The sequence below is a fragment of the Gordionus sp. m RMFG-2023 genome, chromosome 2, assembly GCF_954871325.1.
Source record: "Gordionus sp. m RMFG-2023 chromosome 2, tfGorSpeb1-WG-v2, whole genome shotgun sequence".
NCBI classification, from domain to species: domain Eukaryota; kingdom Metazoa; phylum Nematomorpha; class Gordioida; order Chordodea; family Parachordodidae; genus Gordionus; species Gordionus sp. m RMFG-2023.
The window spans coordinates 30610002-30627514 of record NC_088776.1 but is presented as its reverse complement, the minus strand read 5'-3'; the positions used below and the strand labels follow the sequence as shown (position 1 = coordinate 30627514).

General features: G+C 26.7%; 1 protein-coding gene across 6 annotated transcripts in view; it reads right to left on the bottom strand.

The window, feature by feature from the left end:
• Positions 1 to 16221, bottom strand: part of LOC135923830 (histone acetyltransferase KAT2B-like) — a 32667-nt gene extending 16446 nt beyond the window's left edge. For 3 of the 6 annotated variants that reach the window (XM_065458790.1, XM_065458791.1, XM_065458795.1), the window contains exons 1-8: positions 16123 to 16221; positions 15958 to 16081; positions 15787 to 15923; positions 15654 to 15746; positions 15431 to 15612; positions 15127 to 15390; positions 14945 to 15069; positions 7543 to 7868 (exon numbers count right to left, since the gene is read on the bottom strand). In XM_065458790.1, the coding sequence (XP_065314862.1) occupies positions 7543 to 7868; positions 14945 to 15069; positions 15127 to 15390; positions 15431 to 15612; positions 15654 to 15746; positions 15787 to 15923; positions 15958 to 16081; positions 16123 to 16215 (1344 nt within the window). In that variant the 5' untranslated portion in view covers positions 16216 to 16221. Of the gene's footprint in view, positions 1 to 7542; positions 7869 to 14944; positions 15070 to 15126; positions 15391 to 15430; positions 15613 to 15653; positions 15747 to 15786; positions 15924 to 15957; positions 16082 to 16122 lie in introns of those variants that run through there. The other 3 variants (XM_065458792.1, XM_065458793.1, XM_065458794.1) reach the window with 3 other exon arrangements.
• Between the last annotated feature and the right edge of the window lie 1292 nt (positions 16222 to 17513).

The following is a 17513-nucleotide window of genomic DNA, read 5'->3' as shown; positions in this document are numbered from 1 at the left end:
ATTAAAAGATTTAAATCGCATGTGCATAATTAGTTGGAACTTGAAAACAACATATTTTAATTTAACATTTTGATGAAATTATTGCATAATATTTTTTTCCCCTTTTAAATCTATTAGGTATTGGTTGAAAATTGTGAAGGATATTTTTCTCATGTAATGGAATATACAAATCCTTGCTTAGCCATGACTCCCATTAATTATTAGAAAACAATAAATGTATAAATTTTTTCCATATGTATAATTGTTTAGCAATAAATTAATTTTTTAAGCAGAACTTCCACGCTATTTAAAAAAAAACAAAATATTGAACCATGAAAACGTTATTTAATATTTATTTTGAATTATATTCCTGATATTCTGGGAAAATTATCATTAATGTTGAGGTTTGTGAAGGCGGGGGACAGGAAGGTTGTCGATGTTAAGGTTAGAGAATTCGTGAAATTCATTTCAATTGATAACTCTAAAGGTTCGGGTAATTCGTAAATTCATGAGAAAAATATCCCAGGACTATTGCAGATATCAAGGTTAGAAAAACAATGGTATTCAACGAAATAAATATCATGAGTTCCTTATTGTTGAAACCATTCTTTAAATTTAGCTTTGAATGATGCTGCAGAAAGTAACATAGATACAATAAACTTTTTAGCGTAGTACAAAGCCTTTATCTTTTGTTAACATCAGCCCATAGTTGGGGCATTTTTAATTTGTTTTAAAAACTTTGTTTTTAAGAGCAGAATAAACGCTGCAAAGGTAGGCAACTTAATTAATTGGCAATATTAATAGCTAGGATGTAACTCTAAGTTGATCACAATAATACTATAGTTGAAAAAAGTAATCTTGCAAAGAAAGTGAAAATTGTGATTCTGGAAAAAATGATTACTCAAAATGATAAGGATATTGGGGCAAGCTTATTATAATGAAATAAATATATTAGTTTTAGATTAAACACCAAATCGATTTTGTGAAATATTTTCTAGTATACTGTTATTATCCGTTTATCCAAAATTTTATTGCATTAAAAATATACAGCGTAATAATAGTTAGCCTCCGAGAGGACATGAAATTTAGTTGACCATAGCTAAAGTTAAATAAATCTAATTCACTTTATTAATCATACCCTATATAGTAAAGTATAATTTTTTGTTCAAATTAAGTCAAAAACTTTAATTAAAATAAGATGTCATAATATATATTGCATTTTTAAAAAATGGGGAGACCGGGGTACATTGAGAACAGAGGAACGTTAGGTCACTATAATTATAATTTGAGCTATTATTTTATAAGACTGGAAATTTGAGCCTAACATAGATAAGTAAGTCATACATGATTGTCTAAAAAATATTTGAAAAATATTTCCTATTTTAATTTTTAAATGTGTTTGTAATAAAAAATATTTGCAAATCTTATCGTTTATATTTATAAATGGAGTTTTAATAATCTTAACAAATAGATTTTAGGAAAGTCCAAACCCTATTTTTCAATCTGACAAACTTTAAGAATCAAACATGAATTAATTTAATTTTGGATGAGATTTATAAAGTTAGTGGGCTCGGTCAAGTTGGCCATAGTATAGTTGGGACACGCCTCATTTTATCATTTACTAGTGATGCGGAATTACAATATATAAGGATAGAAAAATCTTCTGTACAGAAGATTATGAAAATAAATTTTATATAACAACTCGGTCAGAAAGTTATCATTACTTACAGGTAAGATTATTTATATTGGTATATATATTCTAAGCATTCTAAAATCAAATATAGCTAGGTATTTATCAAAAAAAAGAAAATTGAAAATAATTCAATTACAATGGGATATTCAAATCATAAATGTGTTTTTATTAAAGTGGAGGAAAAAAAATATTCAAATAAAGTAACCCATGACCGGGAAAAAAAATTACATATTAAAATTCTCTAAAAAAATTTATGGACTTGCCAAAAAAAGGTAAATAAGATCAGCTAATTACTAGATTTTATTTTAATATTTCATATGCAATGATTAAGGTATAATTATATTCCAGTCCTTTATAGGCTTATTATTTATTCTTATCCTTAAATTTCTCACCATTTAAAATAATATCATATTCAAGTTAATAATTTTTAAGTATGATATGAATATTTTAAATTACATTATTTTAAATGATGAGAACATTATCAAAATGAGAATCTATAAACAAGTTAATAAATTTTAAGTATGAAATGAATATTTTATTTTCAATTTAGTATTGTGAATAGTGATATTATTTTAAATGAGAACATTAACACAATGATCTCATTGTGTTAATCCTATTTTTCACCATTTAAACTCTTGTTATAAATCATTTAATTTATATATTATTGTGCATTTTATTTAGGTTAAAGAATTGGTCTATCAAGTAGTAGTAAAATATAATAAGAAAACCACCCAATTGGGGTGAACTTAAAATAGTGGGCGAGGTTTTATATATTTAATAAATCTGGTGTGGATTAATTTTTTAGCCTCTAAAAAGATATTCTTGATAAATGTAAGCTGCCACTATCAGTAATATACAATATGGATGAAAGTGGATTAACAATTGTAGAAATCCCGAGTAAAATAATAGCTCAGAAAAATCAAAATCAAGTTGCTGCTATGACATCTGCTGAAAGAGGAACCATAGTACCCATAGTTCTCCCTATTAATACCGTAAAGAATGTGATCCCGCCTAAGTTCCTTTTCCCAAGGAAAAAGATTTTTGATCATTTTATCAGAGACCTGCAGAAAAAAATACCCGGGTCAAACCGGGCTTGAAAATTTTTTTTAAAAAAAAAATTTTTAAACCAAATATATTTGAAGTAAAGAACATATATCCTTATAATTCTGATATATTTAAAGAAATCGATTATTTACCCATAATTTTTATAGACAATACTCAGACAACATTAGAAAAATCACCATCTAAACTATTCGAACCCTATAAATTTAAAAAATAATACCTTACCGGTCTCAGAGCCACAAGAGGCTATAACTTCTCAAAATTATGATATAAGTCAATATATTGTTTATTTGATATTAAGAATATATATCTAACAAAAATTTACAAATTATAAAACTAACAAGAAGCACAGCTTATAAAAACTTACAGAATTAAGAAGACTACAAAATTAATATTATTGATAAAATTTACGATTAAATTTCAAAATAAAAAAAAAGTACTTAACTTCAATATAAAAATGAACCTAGATAAAAAAAAAACTAATTCTTAATAATGAGGGATTTTCGATAATATTTTTAAAAAAAAATTTCTAATTTCACAAAAATAAAATAATTAAAAATTTTTATCATAATTTCCCAAAAATAAAAAAATGATATTTTTATAAAAGAAAACAAGAAAAATGTTCATAAAAAATTGATTGACATTCTATAAATATATATAATTATCGATATAAAATAAGACAGCGATGACATGCCACCCCTTTAGGGGCCAGAGGCTTTCACCCCAGGAAATAAAAGTTATATAATATTACATACGTATTTGAATAATGACGGTTTACAATATTTTTTTAATCGTCAAACTGAGAATGGTTTCCTTAACACCTTTATTTGGTGATGAATATTGAAATCCATAAGGATTGTTCTGAAACGGTCGGGTATACGATGATTTTCCTTCTTCGTTGACTTGATAAATAACTGAAAAGATGCATCATACGTATCGGAATTGTTCCGAAACGATTGGGTAAACGATGATTTTCCCTCATTGTTGGCTTGATAAATAGCTTGAAAAGACGCATCATACGTATCGGAATACGTTGTTTTCAAAATTATAGCAATTTCATGTTGACATTTTTGGAATTATAATTGACCAAATGTGATTATGAAGATATAGTAAATTTTGTACAAAAAGAAAATTTATTTTTTGGCCTTTTTTTCAACAAAATTATATTATTACAATTTTGGGGAATTAAAAAAATATATAAATAAACAAATTATGCCAATAAAAGGGAAAAAAAATTTATCCATAAAAACAACTAACCAGTCATGTGTATCACCAGTTAAGTTATTATTCATCCCTAAAGTTCATTACAAAATTAAAAGCAACTTTAATCTTTTACTTTTTCTTTGCGCCACAAATAACCATCATATATATAAAAATAAATAAGAGAAAAAAATACAACAGAAGGGCTGGAGAAAAAGAAATATTTATCGAAAAATCATTCTTATCGATCAATGATCTTCATTATTAATAAAAACAAAAACCTCTCTTTTTACCAAATGTTATTACTAGTAACTCTCCTCTTTTATTCCATAAACGAAAGTTATTATCACGATCCAAAGAACATTCTCTTTTTAATATGTTATGAAGCGAAAAAAAAATCATTCACCAAATTGATAATGTACTTTCTTTCCAACAAATATGTACTTTTACGTATGACCACAACATAAAATCAGATAAAAAAATCTCAACATCATTTCTCTTTCTTTTCATTACTGCAGTTGTCGTATAATGAGAAAATAAAACGGGGACAAAAATGTAAATTACAAGCGAGAAAAAAAAATATTTTTCTACTGCCTTTCAAAACTTACAGAAATATAAACCAACTAAAGGTGGGCGCGGGCGGTGAAATTACGCGTGACCCATCGTGTCACGGTGGGTCACGGCGTGAGTGTGAATATAATTTTAATTCCGAGGCGTGACGGGCCTTCCCAAAATTTTCCCCGGGCGTGATCGGGCGTGAACATAAATTTCCCATGAATCACGGAAATTTTTATTTTAAAATTGTTTATTTATAAATATAAATTTGCAATTTTATAATTATATTATATATTTTCCTATTTAATTTAGTTTCTCTTTAAAAAAAGAATAATTTATGAAAACTAAAAATCTTCCGCATTTTATAAACAACATCCGGTATCATTTCGTTAGTTCTATTTTCTTTTTTATGTTTAGGTGTTTTTTATCGCGAGAATTTATGCTAAATTTTGCTTAAACAATTTACAGAAAAGTCAGTTATATTTTATTTGTAAAGATCTTCAATCTTTAAATGCAACAGAAAGTGAAGGATTTTACAAGCTAGGCCAAGAGATAAATGCTGGTGTTACATATGGATAAAAAGTTGTGAACCGAAAAACTCATGAATACTATAGGTCCAAAAATATATTATGAAATAAATTTTAAGAATAAAAGCATGACCTATAATAATTACTTGTCCATAATCACTGATATTTGGACGGATGACTATAAAAATCTAAGTTTTTTAACCATTATAGGACATATTATCATTAAGGATTTTAAATTAAAAATATTAATTTTGGCCACAAGGGCAATGGATAAAAAAAACGTCAAAATTAAAAGTGCAGTCAATTCAATTTTAGGAGAATGTACAGAAGTAGAAAATTACTTAAAAAAATGTATAGTTGTGACTTGTGAGTGATAACGGAGCAAATCTTATAAGTGCACTCAAAGATGACGAAACGCTAGCATCAAATAATATTATGCATTATGTTTTTTGACAATTATTTAATTGAAATAGCCTTAAATATAAATGGTGTAAAAAAAATAGTACTATATTTCAAACAATCTACAGCTAATAGCAAACTAAACCACACCCTTAAACAAGATGTAACAGCGAGAATAACGAGATGGAATGAATATTTGATGATGCAGAGTTTCTTAAAATCATATTCTGAAATACAGGCGTACTTGTTTAGCAAGCAAGAATTAAATAGATTAGCCATAATTGATATCAGCATCATACGCGAGTTAGATAAATTTTTATCAATATTTAAAGAATGCTCGGATAATCTGAGAGCAGATTATCGTCCCAAAATAAATGAAGTTTGTCTATGGAAACAAAAATTAGTAAAATTTTGTTAACTTTATGAACGTGATACAATAATAATCAAAACCTTAAAATACAGAACAAGATTTCCTTTAAAAGATTATTATGCAGCCACTACATAAGGTAGGCTTAATTCTACATCCGAATTTAAAGAAGAAAATGATATATATAAAACAATCTTAAAAATGCTAAATGATGTAAAATTAGAATCCTAAACTCATAAAAAACCGTATATTCTAAATGGTCAATACCAACTATCACTTTTCTAATTCATCCTACACTCATTAGAGAATTTCTAGATGATTCTGATGAAGCATCAACATCATCGAAGAAGGCTGTGAGGATAAACTTAAAAAATTCATATAAGATAAATAACAAAACAATATTTGAAGTTTTGGAAGCAGGAATATTTATTTCCTTTTTTGAGAAAATTATCGAGTAAAATTTTGTCAGCTGCAAGTTCGGCTTCTAGTGATAGGTTATTTTCTGTAGCCAATCTCTTATTAGAGGAAGGGCGTACACAATTGAAATAAAAAAAGATGGACATTCTTCTTTTTCTAAATAAATTTCGATTTATAGATTATATTTATTTTTTGTTATTAATATGGATCATGAAATTAGAGAAATAAATAGAATGAATTCAAAAAAGTGTAAAATTATAGTAATAGTTTTCAAAAATTTAAAAACACCGTGAATTTTCGGGCGTGACGTGCGTGAATAATATTGCTTGTCGTGAGCGAGCGGGTCGGGTCGGAAATTTTTTAGTGGTAAGCGTGAATGGGCGTAAATTTTATTTATTGCCACCTGAGCGGGCGGGCCGTGAATGAAAAATTAGGCCCGCGCCCACTTCTAAAACCAACACAAACATCTGGCAGACATTGCCGATGGGAAAAAAAATTTCTACCAATACCTACAATTCCTTTTTCACTTAACACAATGTTAATAATTAAAACAAAAACATAACAAAAAAACTTTTCGTTCTCTCTGGCATGAGCCTCTCTCAATCAGATCACTTATATTGGTATAACTTGTCAAAATTGAACCCCAAAAAATTTGTCTTAAATTGAAACCCGAAAAATAGAAAAAATACTCATCCCTTCCCTTTATAAGCCAATGTTATAACAGCCGGAATATAATCCGATTATATATCTTTTAATACAACTATCCGTAACACCTAAACCTTCTAAACATTTTTCTTTTATTTCCTAATCTTGAGGTGATCGTTATGCCTCACCACAAGAACCCTATTATCCAAATTGACCTGATTTAATTTTGATTCCCTATTCTGTATGATTCTTCCATTCTCCCATTTCCTTTCCTTATTATCAAACAACCTTGTCCCTGATTTATATCCCAATGAGGCACTAACATTCCCTTTAAAATTTTTTAATCCAACATTTTTCTTATTTTTCTTCATTCATGACTTTTTCCCCAAGCCAAGCCAGAACACAAAATATTAAATCTCCACCTTCCAGTTTGGGTCGATGTATAATGTAAATATCGATATATTAAATTTAAATTCTTGTTTCAGAAAATCAAGTTTTGAAAATTTTCACCATAATATTTTCAAAAATTTAACTTTTTTAAAAACTCAAATAAGTTTTGTAGATATCTAATTTTTAATAATATTTTCAATTCTAATTGAAATTTATATTAAAAAAATATAATTTTATAATAGGGGACCTGGAACAGAATGTAAAAATATGCCTTAGGTCCCTGGTTTATTTAGCATTGAAAAATTCACCTTTCTTTTTGAATTCCGCAATTGAAATATATCATCAGGCCTATTATGATTATCACGCTTTGGGCCATATAATATGATAGACTCGGTAGAAGAACGTTTTAATCGTTGCGCATCTTTTGCCTCTTCTATTCTTGAAGACATTTTATATGGAATAGATGTTGAATGAGTTACATATAGACTTTGCCCATCTGAATGAAGTCGAAAACTTCCGAATCCAGGAAAAGGAAAAATCTTAACATACCTTTTTAACTCAAATGTATCATTGAGATTTATGGATTTAAGGATGTGTTTGGTTAATGGGAATGGATGATATAGACCATAAACATCTTTAATATATGATTTATTTTAATTTATGAAATTGGATTAATAAATATTTTTTGAAAAACTTTAAAAAGGGTTGTGCCAATCCACAAATTTTTCACTTACCGATCCAATATTCATATAAAACCAATCCGAGCCGATCCAATATTTAGATTGATTTTTATTTATTACCTATCTTTGAATGAATATCATAAAAAGAATCAATATTCTAATTTTATCTAAAAATCTTAAATAAACTAAGATCAAAACAGGAAACACTTTTAAATTTTCCGTTTCTTATAGTCAAAGTGATATTTGGTACATGTTACAAATATTTAAGGGTATTTGGTTTTTTTATTCCACAAAAGTTATAAAACTTTTATAATATGAGTAATACTTATGGTTGAATGTGAATCATTAAATACTTTTAAATCCTTTTCTTGTTGCAAATGAAATAATATTATATTTTTCAATCTTTTTTCTAAAATAATTCCAGTTTCAAATATTAAAAATTCCATTTTGATTTATCATTATGAAATTAAATACATAAAATAATAAATAAATAACTAAAAACCAAGGATTCGAACCGTACACAACCCCGGAGAAGAAAACTAATGTTTTTGGGAAAAATCTGAACCCGAATCTAAACTGAACCTTGCTTATAAAATTTTCAAAACCCTAAACCGAACCCAAGAATTTTTCTGAACCGGGGTTCAACCAGGTTCAGTGTATTGTTTAAAATCATATATTAAGATATTTATATAATTGCAAATATAAAATAATTTGATTGAGATTTTATAATATTTTCGAATTTCCAATTAAGTGAAGTGTTAATAAATTTTAAACAACTTAATTCATTTACGTCATTTTTAAAATTTATTCTCAAAGATTACTATTGGATGTTAATAAATTTTTAACAAATACATTTAAGCTATTTATTTTTAATTTTTAACTTATTCTCAAAGATTATTAATTTTATTAATTAGAGGAAAATGAAAGTCAACAAGTCAAAAAAAATAATTATAATGGATATTGTTAATTTAAAGAATTCTCAAAATCTAACTTAAAAATTTTAAAACAAAGATGTAAGGTAGTTTTTATAAACTTATTAAAATTTATATATACTAATCATTTATTTTTTGTTCAGATTAATTTTTACCATATATTAATGAAGTGCATATTATATATGAAATTAAATTCATATATCTGTTTTTTTCTATGAAATCAATGCTATTTAAAAAATTTATACTCTTTAACTCTTTTATTTGAAATTTTAATAAATGTTCCGCAATCCACCATTTTATTATATAGATTTAAGATCAGCATTTTACTGATACATAGAAAATAAATCAGTATGCTTATTTTGCAAATTAAAAATATCTGGTAATCATTTGTCAAATTTAGAAAGACATCTGGAAAATAATCACAACAATGAATATCTAAATTATTTGAATGAAAAAACATATAAAACGTTATTTGCAAAAAACCACAAAATTAATATAGAAACCGTTTTCCCAAAAAAATCTATAAATTTAACATATGATGATTTGATGAGTTCTATGGTTACTGTAAATGGTTGGTCTCTTTCAATTTTTGAGGATTCGAGATTTTAAAGGATCATAAATCCATTTTATCTCAGCTAAATTTAGTTATTAACAAAGAAATTTTATCCCGAATTATTAATAGAACTAGCCCAATCCATTACAGACAAAATATCAAAAGAAGTAGAAGGAAAACTAATAAGTTTAAAAGTTGATTGCAGTTCAAAAACTAGACAGGTCAATTCTTGGTGTAAATATTCAATTTATATCAAGTCTATTATATGAGAACTCTTGGAATTGTAGAGCTGAAAGAAAGAAGTATAGGATAATATAAAAGAGAATATACTAAAAACTTTACAAAAATTTAAAATTAATATTGAACTAATATACACAATTATTTCTGACAAAGGTGCAAATTTTACAAAGCTATAAAGCTTTTGCACTTGAAATTGATTATGATATAATGAGTGAATCAGCAGATGATGAAAATATGGATGTCAATGTATATAAATATGATATTGATGATAAGTGGAACACTCTTATCAACTATTTTATCTTATCTGATTTATAGTGTATGTTGTGCAGCTCATACACTTCAGCTCGTACTTCAAGATGCAATAAAATTATCACCCATTGTGGATACTCATGCAAAAGCTAGGAGCTTAAATTTAAAATTAAGACATCCCACTTATCAAAAGTTATTAAAAATATGAAACACCCTAAGCCTGTGTTAGATCGCCATCAATGGCATTCAACCCATGATATGTTAGAAAGGCTGATTTTACTCAAATCCAATATCAAAGATTTCCTTTCAAAGCAGTCTGATTATTTATTGATTGAAGATTGAAAAGAGATAATAACGATTGTTGAAATTTTGAAACCACTAAAAATCGCAACCAAAGGATTCCAATCTGAACAGTTAATATTCACAGATTTTTATGCAGATTGGTTAAAATGCTGCATTGAACTAAAAAAATATAAACCATCTCAGTTGCTATATTCTTGTCTTTTGAACAGAAAAAAAGGATAATGAAGAATGAAATTCTCTTAGCTGCCCTACCTGGACCCAAGATACAAGTTAAATTATTATTTTGGATTTATATTAAAATTGTTATTTTATGGAATTGCCATTTATCTTACTGATGATAAGATTTGTGTGAAAAATTAATTCATGAAGCCAGATTAAAAGGATAACAAACACCGATTTTATCTGATGATATTAGTTCCAATGAAGTTATTACAGGAAGATGATCTAGAGAAATTGATACAACTTAAAGCAGGAGAAAATACTTAAAAGAGGGCCAACGATTGCAGAGATAAGTATTGAAACTACAATTACCGAATTTAGCTATTTTAAAAGATTAGATAAGAAGGGAAATATTTAGCATTTTTAGGAGTCTGCTAGCTGGAGCACCCTGATTTATATATTCAACCTTAATTCTTATTTGCTGTTTCTGAAACCAAAGTTAATTTATCATATTTTCACATAAATATATTTATAGGTTAGTGTTTAAAGATCTAACAACTCTTAGAAGATATTATGCTAATATGTCTAAATAAATATTTTAAAATTGATATATCACTATGCTTTGTATTTTTAACTATATTTTGTCTATAAATAAAATAAAAATTTATTTTTTACCAAATTTGTCTAGTTATTTAATTATAATTTATATCAATTCAAAAATTCCTAAACCAGAAATGAACCCAGAACCAAACCTGGCTTCATAAATATATCCCTGAACCAAACCCACCTATTTTTTTATCCCTAAACTGAACCTTAACCTGGGCAAAAATTTTGTTGGGCTCACAACCCTACTAAAAACAATAATCAAATCATATTTTGAAAATATTGACTCAATTCAATTTTTTTTTAAATGGTAAATTCAATCCAATATTTAATATCAGCACAGCTCTGTTTTATACAATCAGGAATAAGAGTATAAACTAAGGCTGTGTGCCAATTAACAAATTTTTTACTGCAATATTTTTTTAATATTCATATAAAACTGATTTGATAACCAATCTAATATTTGGATCAACATTTATTTATCATCTGTTAGAATAAATCTCAAAAATCAATATTTTCAATGTAAAAAATAAACAACTGTAAATTATGTGCAAAACAAGAAACACTTTGACTTATGGCCAAAGGGATATCTTGGGTGGTGTTGTTAAAATAGCGCGCTTTCAGTAGCGGTAGCTATAGCGCGCTACTTTTTTTAAAAAATAGCGATAGCGGTAGCTCGCTACTTTCAATTTTACATAATAAATACATCTAAAAATTATTAAAATATATTTTTTATAAAATCTAAAATTATAATCCTTTTATTTAATTTAATTTTGAAATTTATATTTAAAAATATAATTAATTGTTATATATTAGATATAAACAGTTGTTAAATAGCAGTCTGTATTTAATTTATATTTCACGCATTCATTAAATTATATATTTTTGAAATTCCGTTATTGGTATGTCCTTGCTTTTATCTTATTTTATATTTCATTTTACATTTTATATTAAGCATTATAAATCTTGTTATGTGTGAGGTTGTTGAAGATATTGAAATTTCTTTGGAAAATGAGCAAAATATAGATGATCCTTTCACAAAATTCAAGAAATACTTTAACCTTGAAGAAAAAATTAATACTGGATATAGGTTTCGGTGCAAGGTGTGCCGCAAAATTATCTCTTCAAATCATACGAGCAGCTTTAATTTGAAAAAACATTTAAAGGTAATATATTAAACAAATTTAATATCAATGTGTAGGCTAATCTTTAATTTTTAAAATAAATTAAAATAAAAAAACAATCATTTTTTTATATATTCATAAATTTTATCTAAATTATTTAAAACATTTTAAAATAGTTATTTCAATCATTTTTTTTATATATTCATAAATTTTATCTAAATTATTTAAAACATTTTAAAATAGTTATTTCAATCATTTTTATGTACTTATCTCCTACATAATTTTTATTCTAAGTTTTTATAATTTTAGCCTGTGCACACTTCAAATTATAAAGAGATTGAAAAATATCTCAAAAGTTTTGGGGTAATGGAAGAAGATAAACCCACTTCCAAATCAAATTTATTAACTAATTTGGAGTCATCAACCCCTGGTGTATACCAAAAATTGGCTGACAAAGTCATTATGAACTTTATAATAGATACAGTTCAACCATTATCCTTGGTGGATAAGATTTCCAGATCTGTATGATGATGATAATGTGATAGATGCTATCGTTCATCCTAGTTTCAAGTTAAATTGGCAGTACATTAATTTGACTGAATCTAAAGGGCAACTTGATAGGCTGATGGTAACGTTAAAAAATGGCATGCCTAACCACGATACTATAGAAAGATCTAAACCGCAGCCTTCCATAGACGATTTTTTTGAAATAAATAATAATAATATTATTGAACCTCTAGATGCTTTTTTAAATCTAAAAATACTAATTTAAATATTTTTGATGATTTTTTTCATATAAAAAGTTTATTTATTAAATTTAATATTGTGTTGCCCTCAAGTGCTAGTGCTGAACGATTATTTAGTATGGCAAAGCTTATACTTTCTGATCGTCGCTCTAGACTTGGGGATGACAGTACCGAAATGTTATTATTATTAAAGTGCAAAAATAAATAAATTATATATATATATATGTAACAAATAGTCATGTTTTTATATCAATATTTTATTTGTGGAAATAAAGTTACGTAAAAAAAAATATTTCAAAAAAAATCAAAGTAGCGTAAAAAGTAGCTAATAGCGCGCTACTCATTTGAAAACGATAGCGGTAGCGATAGCGCGCTACTTTTAAAAGTAGCGTTTAACAACACTGATCTTGGGTATTATCACACATGATTTTTCACATGAAAAACAATATTTGGTGCATTATTACAAATGATTAAGTGTGTTTTGTTTTTTTTATTACCCAAACATTATCTCATCTCATTTAAAATATTTTTCTTTTAAATATATATATTTATTATAGGGCTGTGTTGATCCACATATTTTTCACTGATCCAATCTGATATTCATATTTAACATTTTCAAATCAGATTGGGTCAATACCTGTAAAAGACCGATCCAATCTTTTTACTTTTTTTGTTTTTTATGTTATATATATATTTATATTTTACATTATTATAATATTTCAAATTTTTTATTTATTTTTAAAAAAATTGAAAGATTCTAAATCTTTTTTAAAAAATTTCTAAAAAATTTTATATTTTTTTTTAAAACAATGGAAATGTACAATACCCCCTAAATTTTATTTATTTAAATAAAAATGGAGGTGGGACTACAAGTTCCCAAAAAAACATAAATAATTATATTTTAAAATAATTATTTGTAGATTTTGTTTTAAAAAATAGTATTCTTTTGGTTCTGATGTAAGGGCTCTTATCTTATCACCTTTTATAAAATAATGTTTTATTTTATTTTATATTTGATATGTTAATTTTAATATAATTTTATTTGATAGTGGTAATAAAAGGAAAACTATAATATAAAAAAAAATTTTATTAAATTGAAAATCACAATAAAATAACTGAAATCAATAGTAATGTAGATGACCTGCCATACTGAAAGAAATCAATGAATATTTAAAAGAATCCCCACCCAATTCAGACCTCTTCTAAGTCATCTTCAGTACAGCAGGGGATATAGATAGTCTAAATCATAGCCTGATACCAGAAAATCTAGAGGTTCTCATATTTATTTTAAAAACTAATATATTATAATTTTATATATTAAATATTACCATTTTATAATTCATACCAATAAATATTATTCGAAATAAAATGGATACATTATTAAATATATATATTTTTATCTATTATATTACATTTATTTTTATATTATAGTCTTATTTGTAAAAATAATATTATTGAAGTTAAATGCATAATTCGATTTTTTGCATAGAAAATAAGGATTTTTTTAATTACGTTTGATTCAAAGGCTGGTGGTAAAAAAATCAATATAAATATCGGATCAGTGAAAAATATGTTAATCAGCACAGCCCTATTCAAAACCAATCCATTATTCATATTTACTTTTTTACCATCCATCTTTAAACCAAATGTAATAAAAAGAATACATATTTCCTATGCAAAAACTCAAATTATGCATTTTAATTATGTTCTTTTTCATAAAAATAAATAAAAAAATCTTTTGAAATAATAAAATAATGTACATTCATAAAACAACAAAAAAAACAATAAAATGATCATATCAGATTAGTTTTTTTAAAGTTATCAGCCCAATCTAATATTTTTTAAAACAGTATATATTGGCCCCCATCTTATGTTTAATATTGTCATAGCCCTAATTTATTATTATTACTTTAGAAATTATATATAAAAAAATACTATATAACTAAATATGCAATCAATAAACAACCCAAAACAAAGATAATTTTCATTTTTTTATGAAAATATTGCCCAATTCAATTTTTTTTTAATTGCACAAATATTTGCCTTGGTACAATATTTAATATTGGCTGGCATGACACAACCCAGGTATAAATATTTAAATTATTGTATAATTAATAATACCATTATCCATAAAATTATCAGAAATATTAAGCAAATGCGGTGTATTGGATGCTTTATGAACAAAATCAGATGCCCAAATTGGTGAAGAATCATCAAATACTTCAGCTTCAAGATTAGAAAGAAATCTTAATATTTAAGAAAAATAATTGCTTAAGCTATAGAAAAAAAAATTCTTATCAAACCTAGGGAAATGAATGAAATGTGATAATACTGGATTTTCAATACTTGTATTTTGGATAATATTTAAATATGTAGATAAATTTTTTTCATTATGATTTATCTCTGACAAATTCAATAGTTTTTCTTTTTCATGCCTGTACATATCAAGCATAACTCTCTTTACTTGAGGATAAATTGATCTAAACAATGTTTTGCCAAATATTACTGTTAATTCATATCCAGGAAGACTAGAGCAAAATATAGGTAAGGAGCATAAACATACCCACCTATTATTTAACATTTAGACATAAAATAAAAAATAAAAACCTAGTATAATTCTGCTTATATATATTATTATCATCATTTGGACATCTTAAATAATGGTTAATTGGGTTTTCTAATTGCCAATGTTTTAAGACTTTCACAAACATTTTAGCAGTGTCATACATATTCTGCCATTCACTTCCACTTAAATGTCCATATTTTGATAAAATAAAGTTAGCTATAACCTTTTGTAAATAAAGCTTAGGATTTATAAATATTTAATCACTTGTCCAATACTAGGCTTCTCATAAGGAGGAAAACCTAATAATTTAGACAGGCTTGGGGAACCACAATTTTTTAAAAGGGAAATTCGCAAAAACTATAAAGAATTAATTATTAATAACAGTTAAAGTAAAAACTTTAAGAATTAATTCATATATTAATTTAGTGTCATCATATCTTTCTTCCTGTAGAAATTTTTTGATTATTGTTATGTCAATGGCTATGTTTAAATATTTGTCAATCTCAGATGATTTTATACTTGATACATGATTATCTTAAATAGTTAGCAAAAATATATTGTAATAAACTAAGATAATGTCCACATTTGCAAATTGTATTTGTTAAGAGTAGGTTACTTTGATTTTCATTGTATTCCTGTTTAATCAGCACTGAAGCTCTATTCCAAAATTTACATTTACAAGCTGAATATGCCTTAATATTATTTTTTTGAATTTATTTAAAATATTAGATACATTCTGACATCGTATGTAACGAGCTATATATTCATATTTTTTATCCAAGGACAAAGAAAACGCTTCTTTCTTATATTCTTGAATTTTATTCATATAATTCATGTGTATGTTTGACAAATTTTCGAATAATGATTGACTATATATATTGTCATAAGACAAGTAAGACCTAATACGGGTAATAAGATTTTTTCAAATATGAGAGTGCTTGACATTATGAATAATGATATATAGCCAGACGCGTAGTTCTCGTGGGGGAAGGGGGCCCACCTGTTACAAAAATTATTAAAAAATAAGAGTCATGAATTGTGATTTGTAGAGCATTATATTTCTAATCGGTTATATCATTGGCATTCGTAGTTCTTTAGGGGATTCTAAATCTTTAAAAGCATGGTTCGTCCCTCAAACTCCTGTTAACTAGTCCTCTTGACAAGTGCTGAAAAGCCCGAATTGGATCAGGCCCTATTAAGATTTTATATAAAGTACTATTAGGTAATCCTTGAGATTTGGTAAATAGAGGTTCAGAACCCCCCCCCCCTCCGGTTAATAATAAATATATAATTGTTGTTTTCCTTTCTGATTTAATATTTTACTATTCCTATACATTATTCGCCATTCCTTTTCTTTTAATGGTCAAATGTTCAAAGAAAGCACTACCTAAATAAGACCCACTTACCAATCTCCTTACACTTGACAACTCTGGAGTGGGAGAAGTTCTAAATTGTAATAAAATGGAAAAGGAGGAAAATATGAATAGTGAGACCCAATTAGTGTTGTTAAACGGCTCCTTTTTAGCCGATTTTTAAAAATGGCTAACTCAATATTTCATCCAGAAAAACATTATGCAAGCCAATTTGTTCATAGAAGAAACAAAGGTCTAGACATATATCATCGAAATCTCGAGGCTTAGGTAATATTATTCTTGCTACATTGAGTTAGCAGTTTTAAAAAATCGGCTCAAATGAGCCGTTTAACAACACTAGACCCAATCTTCGGGCATTCGAAGCATCTCATGGAACCCCCCAATCAAATCAAAACTGACCTACTGCCATCGCCACATGAACTACCCGCATGGCTGCACTGTCTGCATCTAACAGGCTCAGATCTCCCTTACCTCGCTCGATCTCCGTGCCCGGTCCACATTAATAGAACCCGCAGATATAATTATAGAATCCGAGAGCGACGTCAGCATCCATGAATGCGAAAATAAAATTTACTATGCGTCATGCACTCTTCCAAATTTCGCAAGCACCCGCTACAATAGTAGTTCAAGCCCCTACGTCGCAGTAAAAGGTGCAAAAGCTTATGCTACCATGGAAAACGGCTAGCGAAAGAGATTGCCACAAAGTCAAGCATATAAAGAGGCTTGTTAAGCTTATGAACGTAGACGCAGA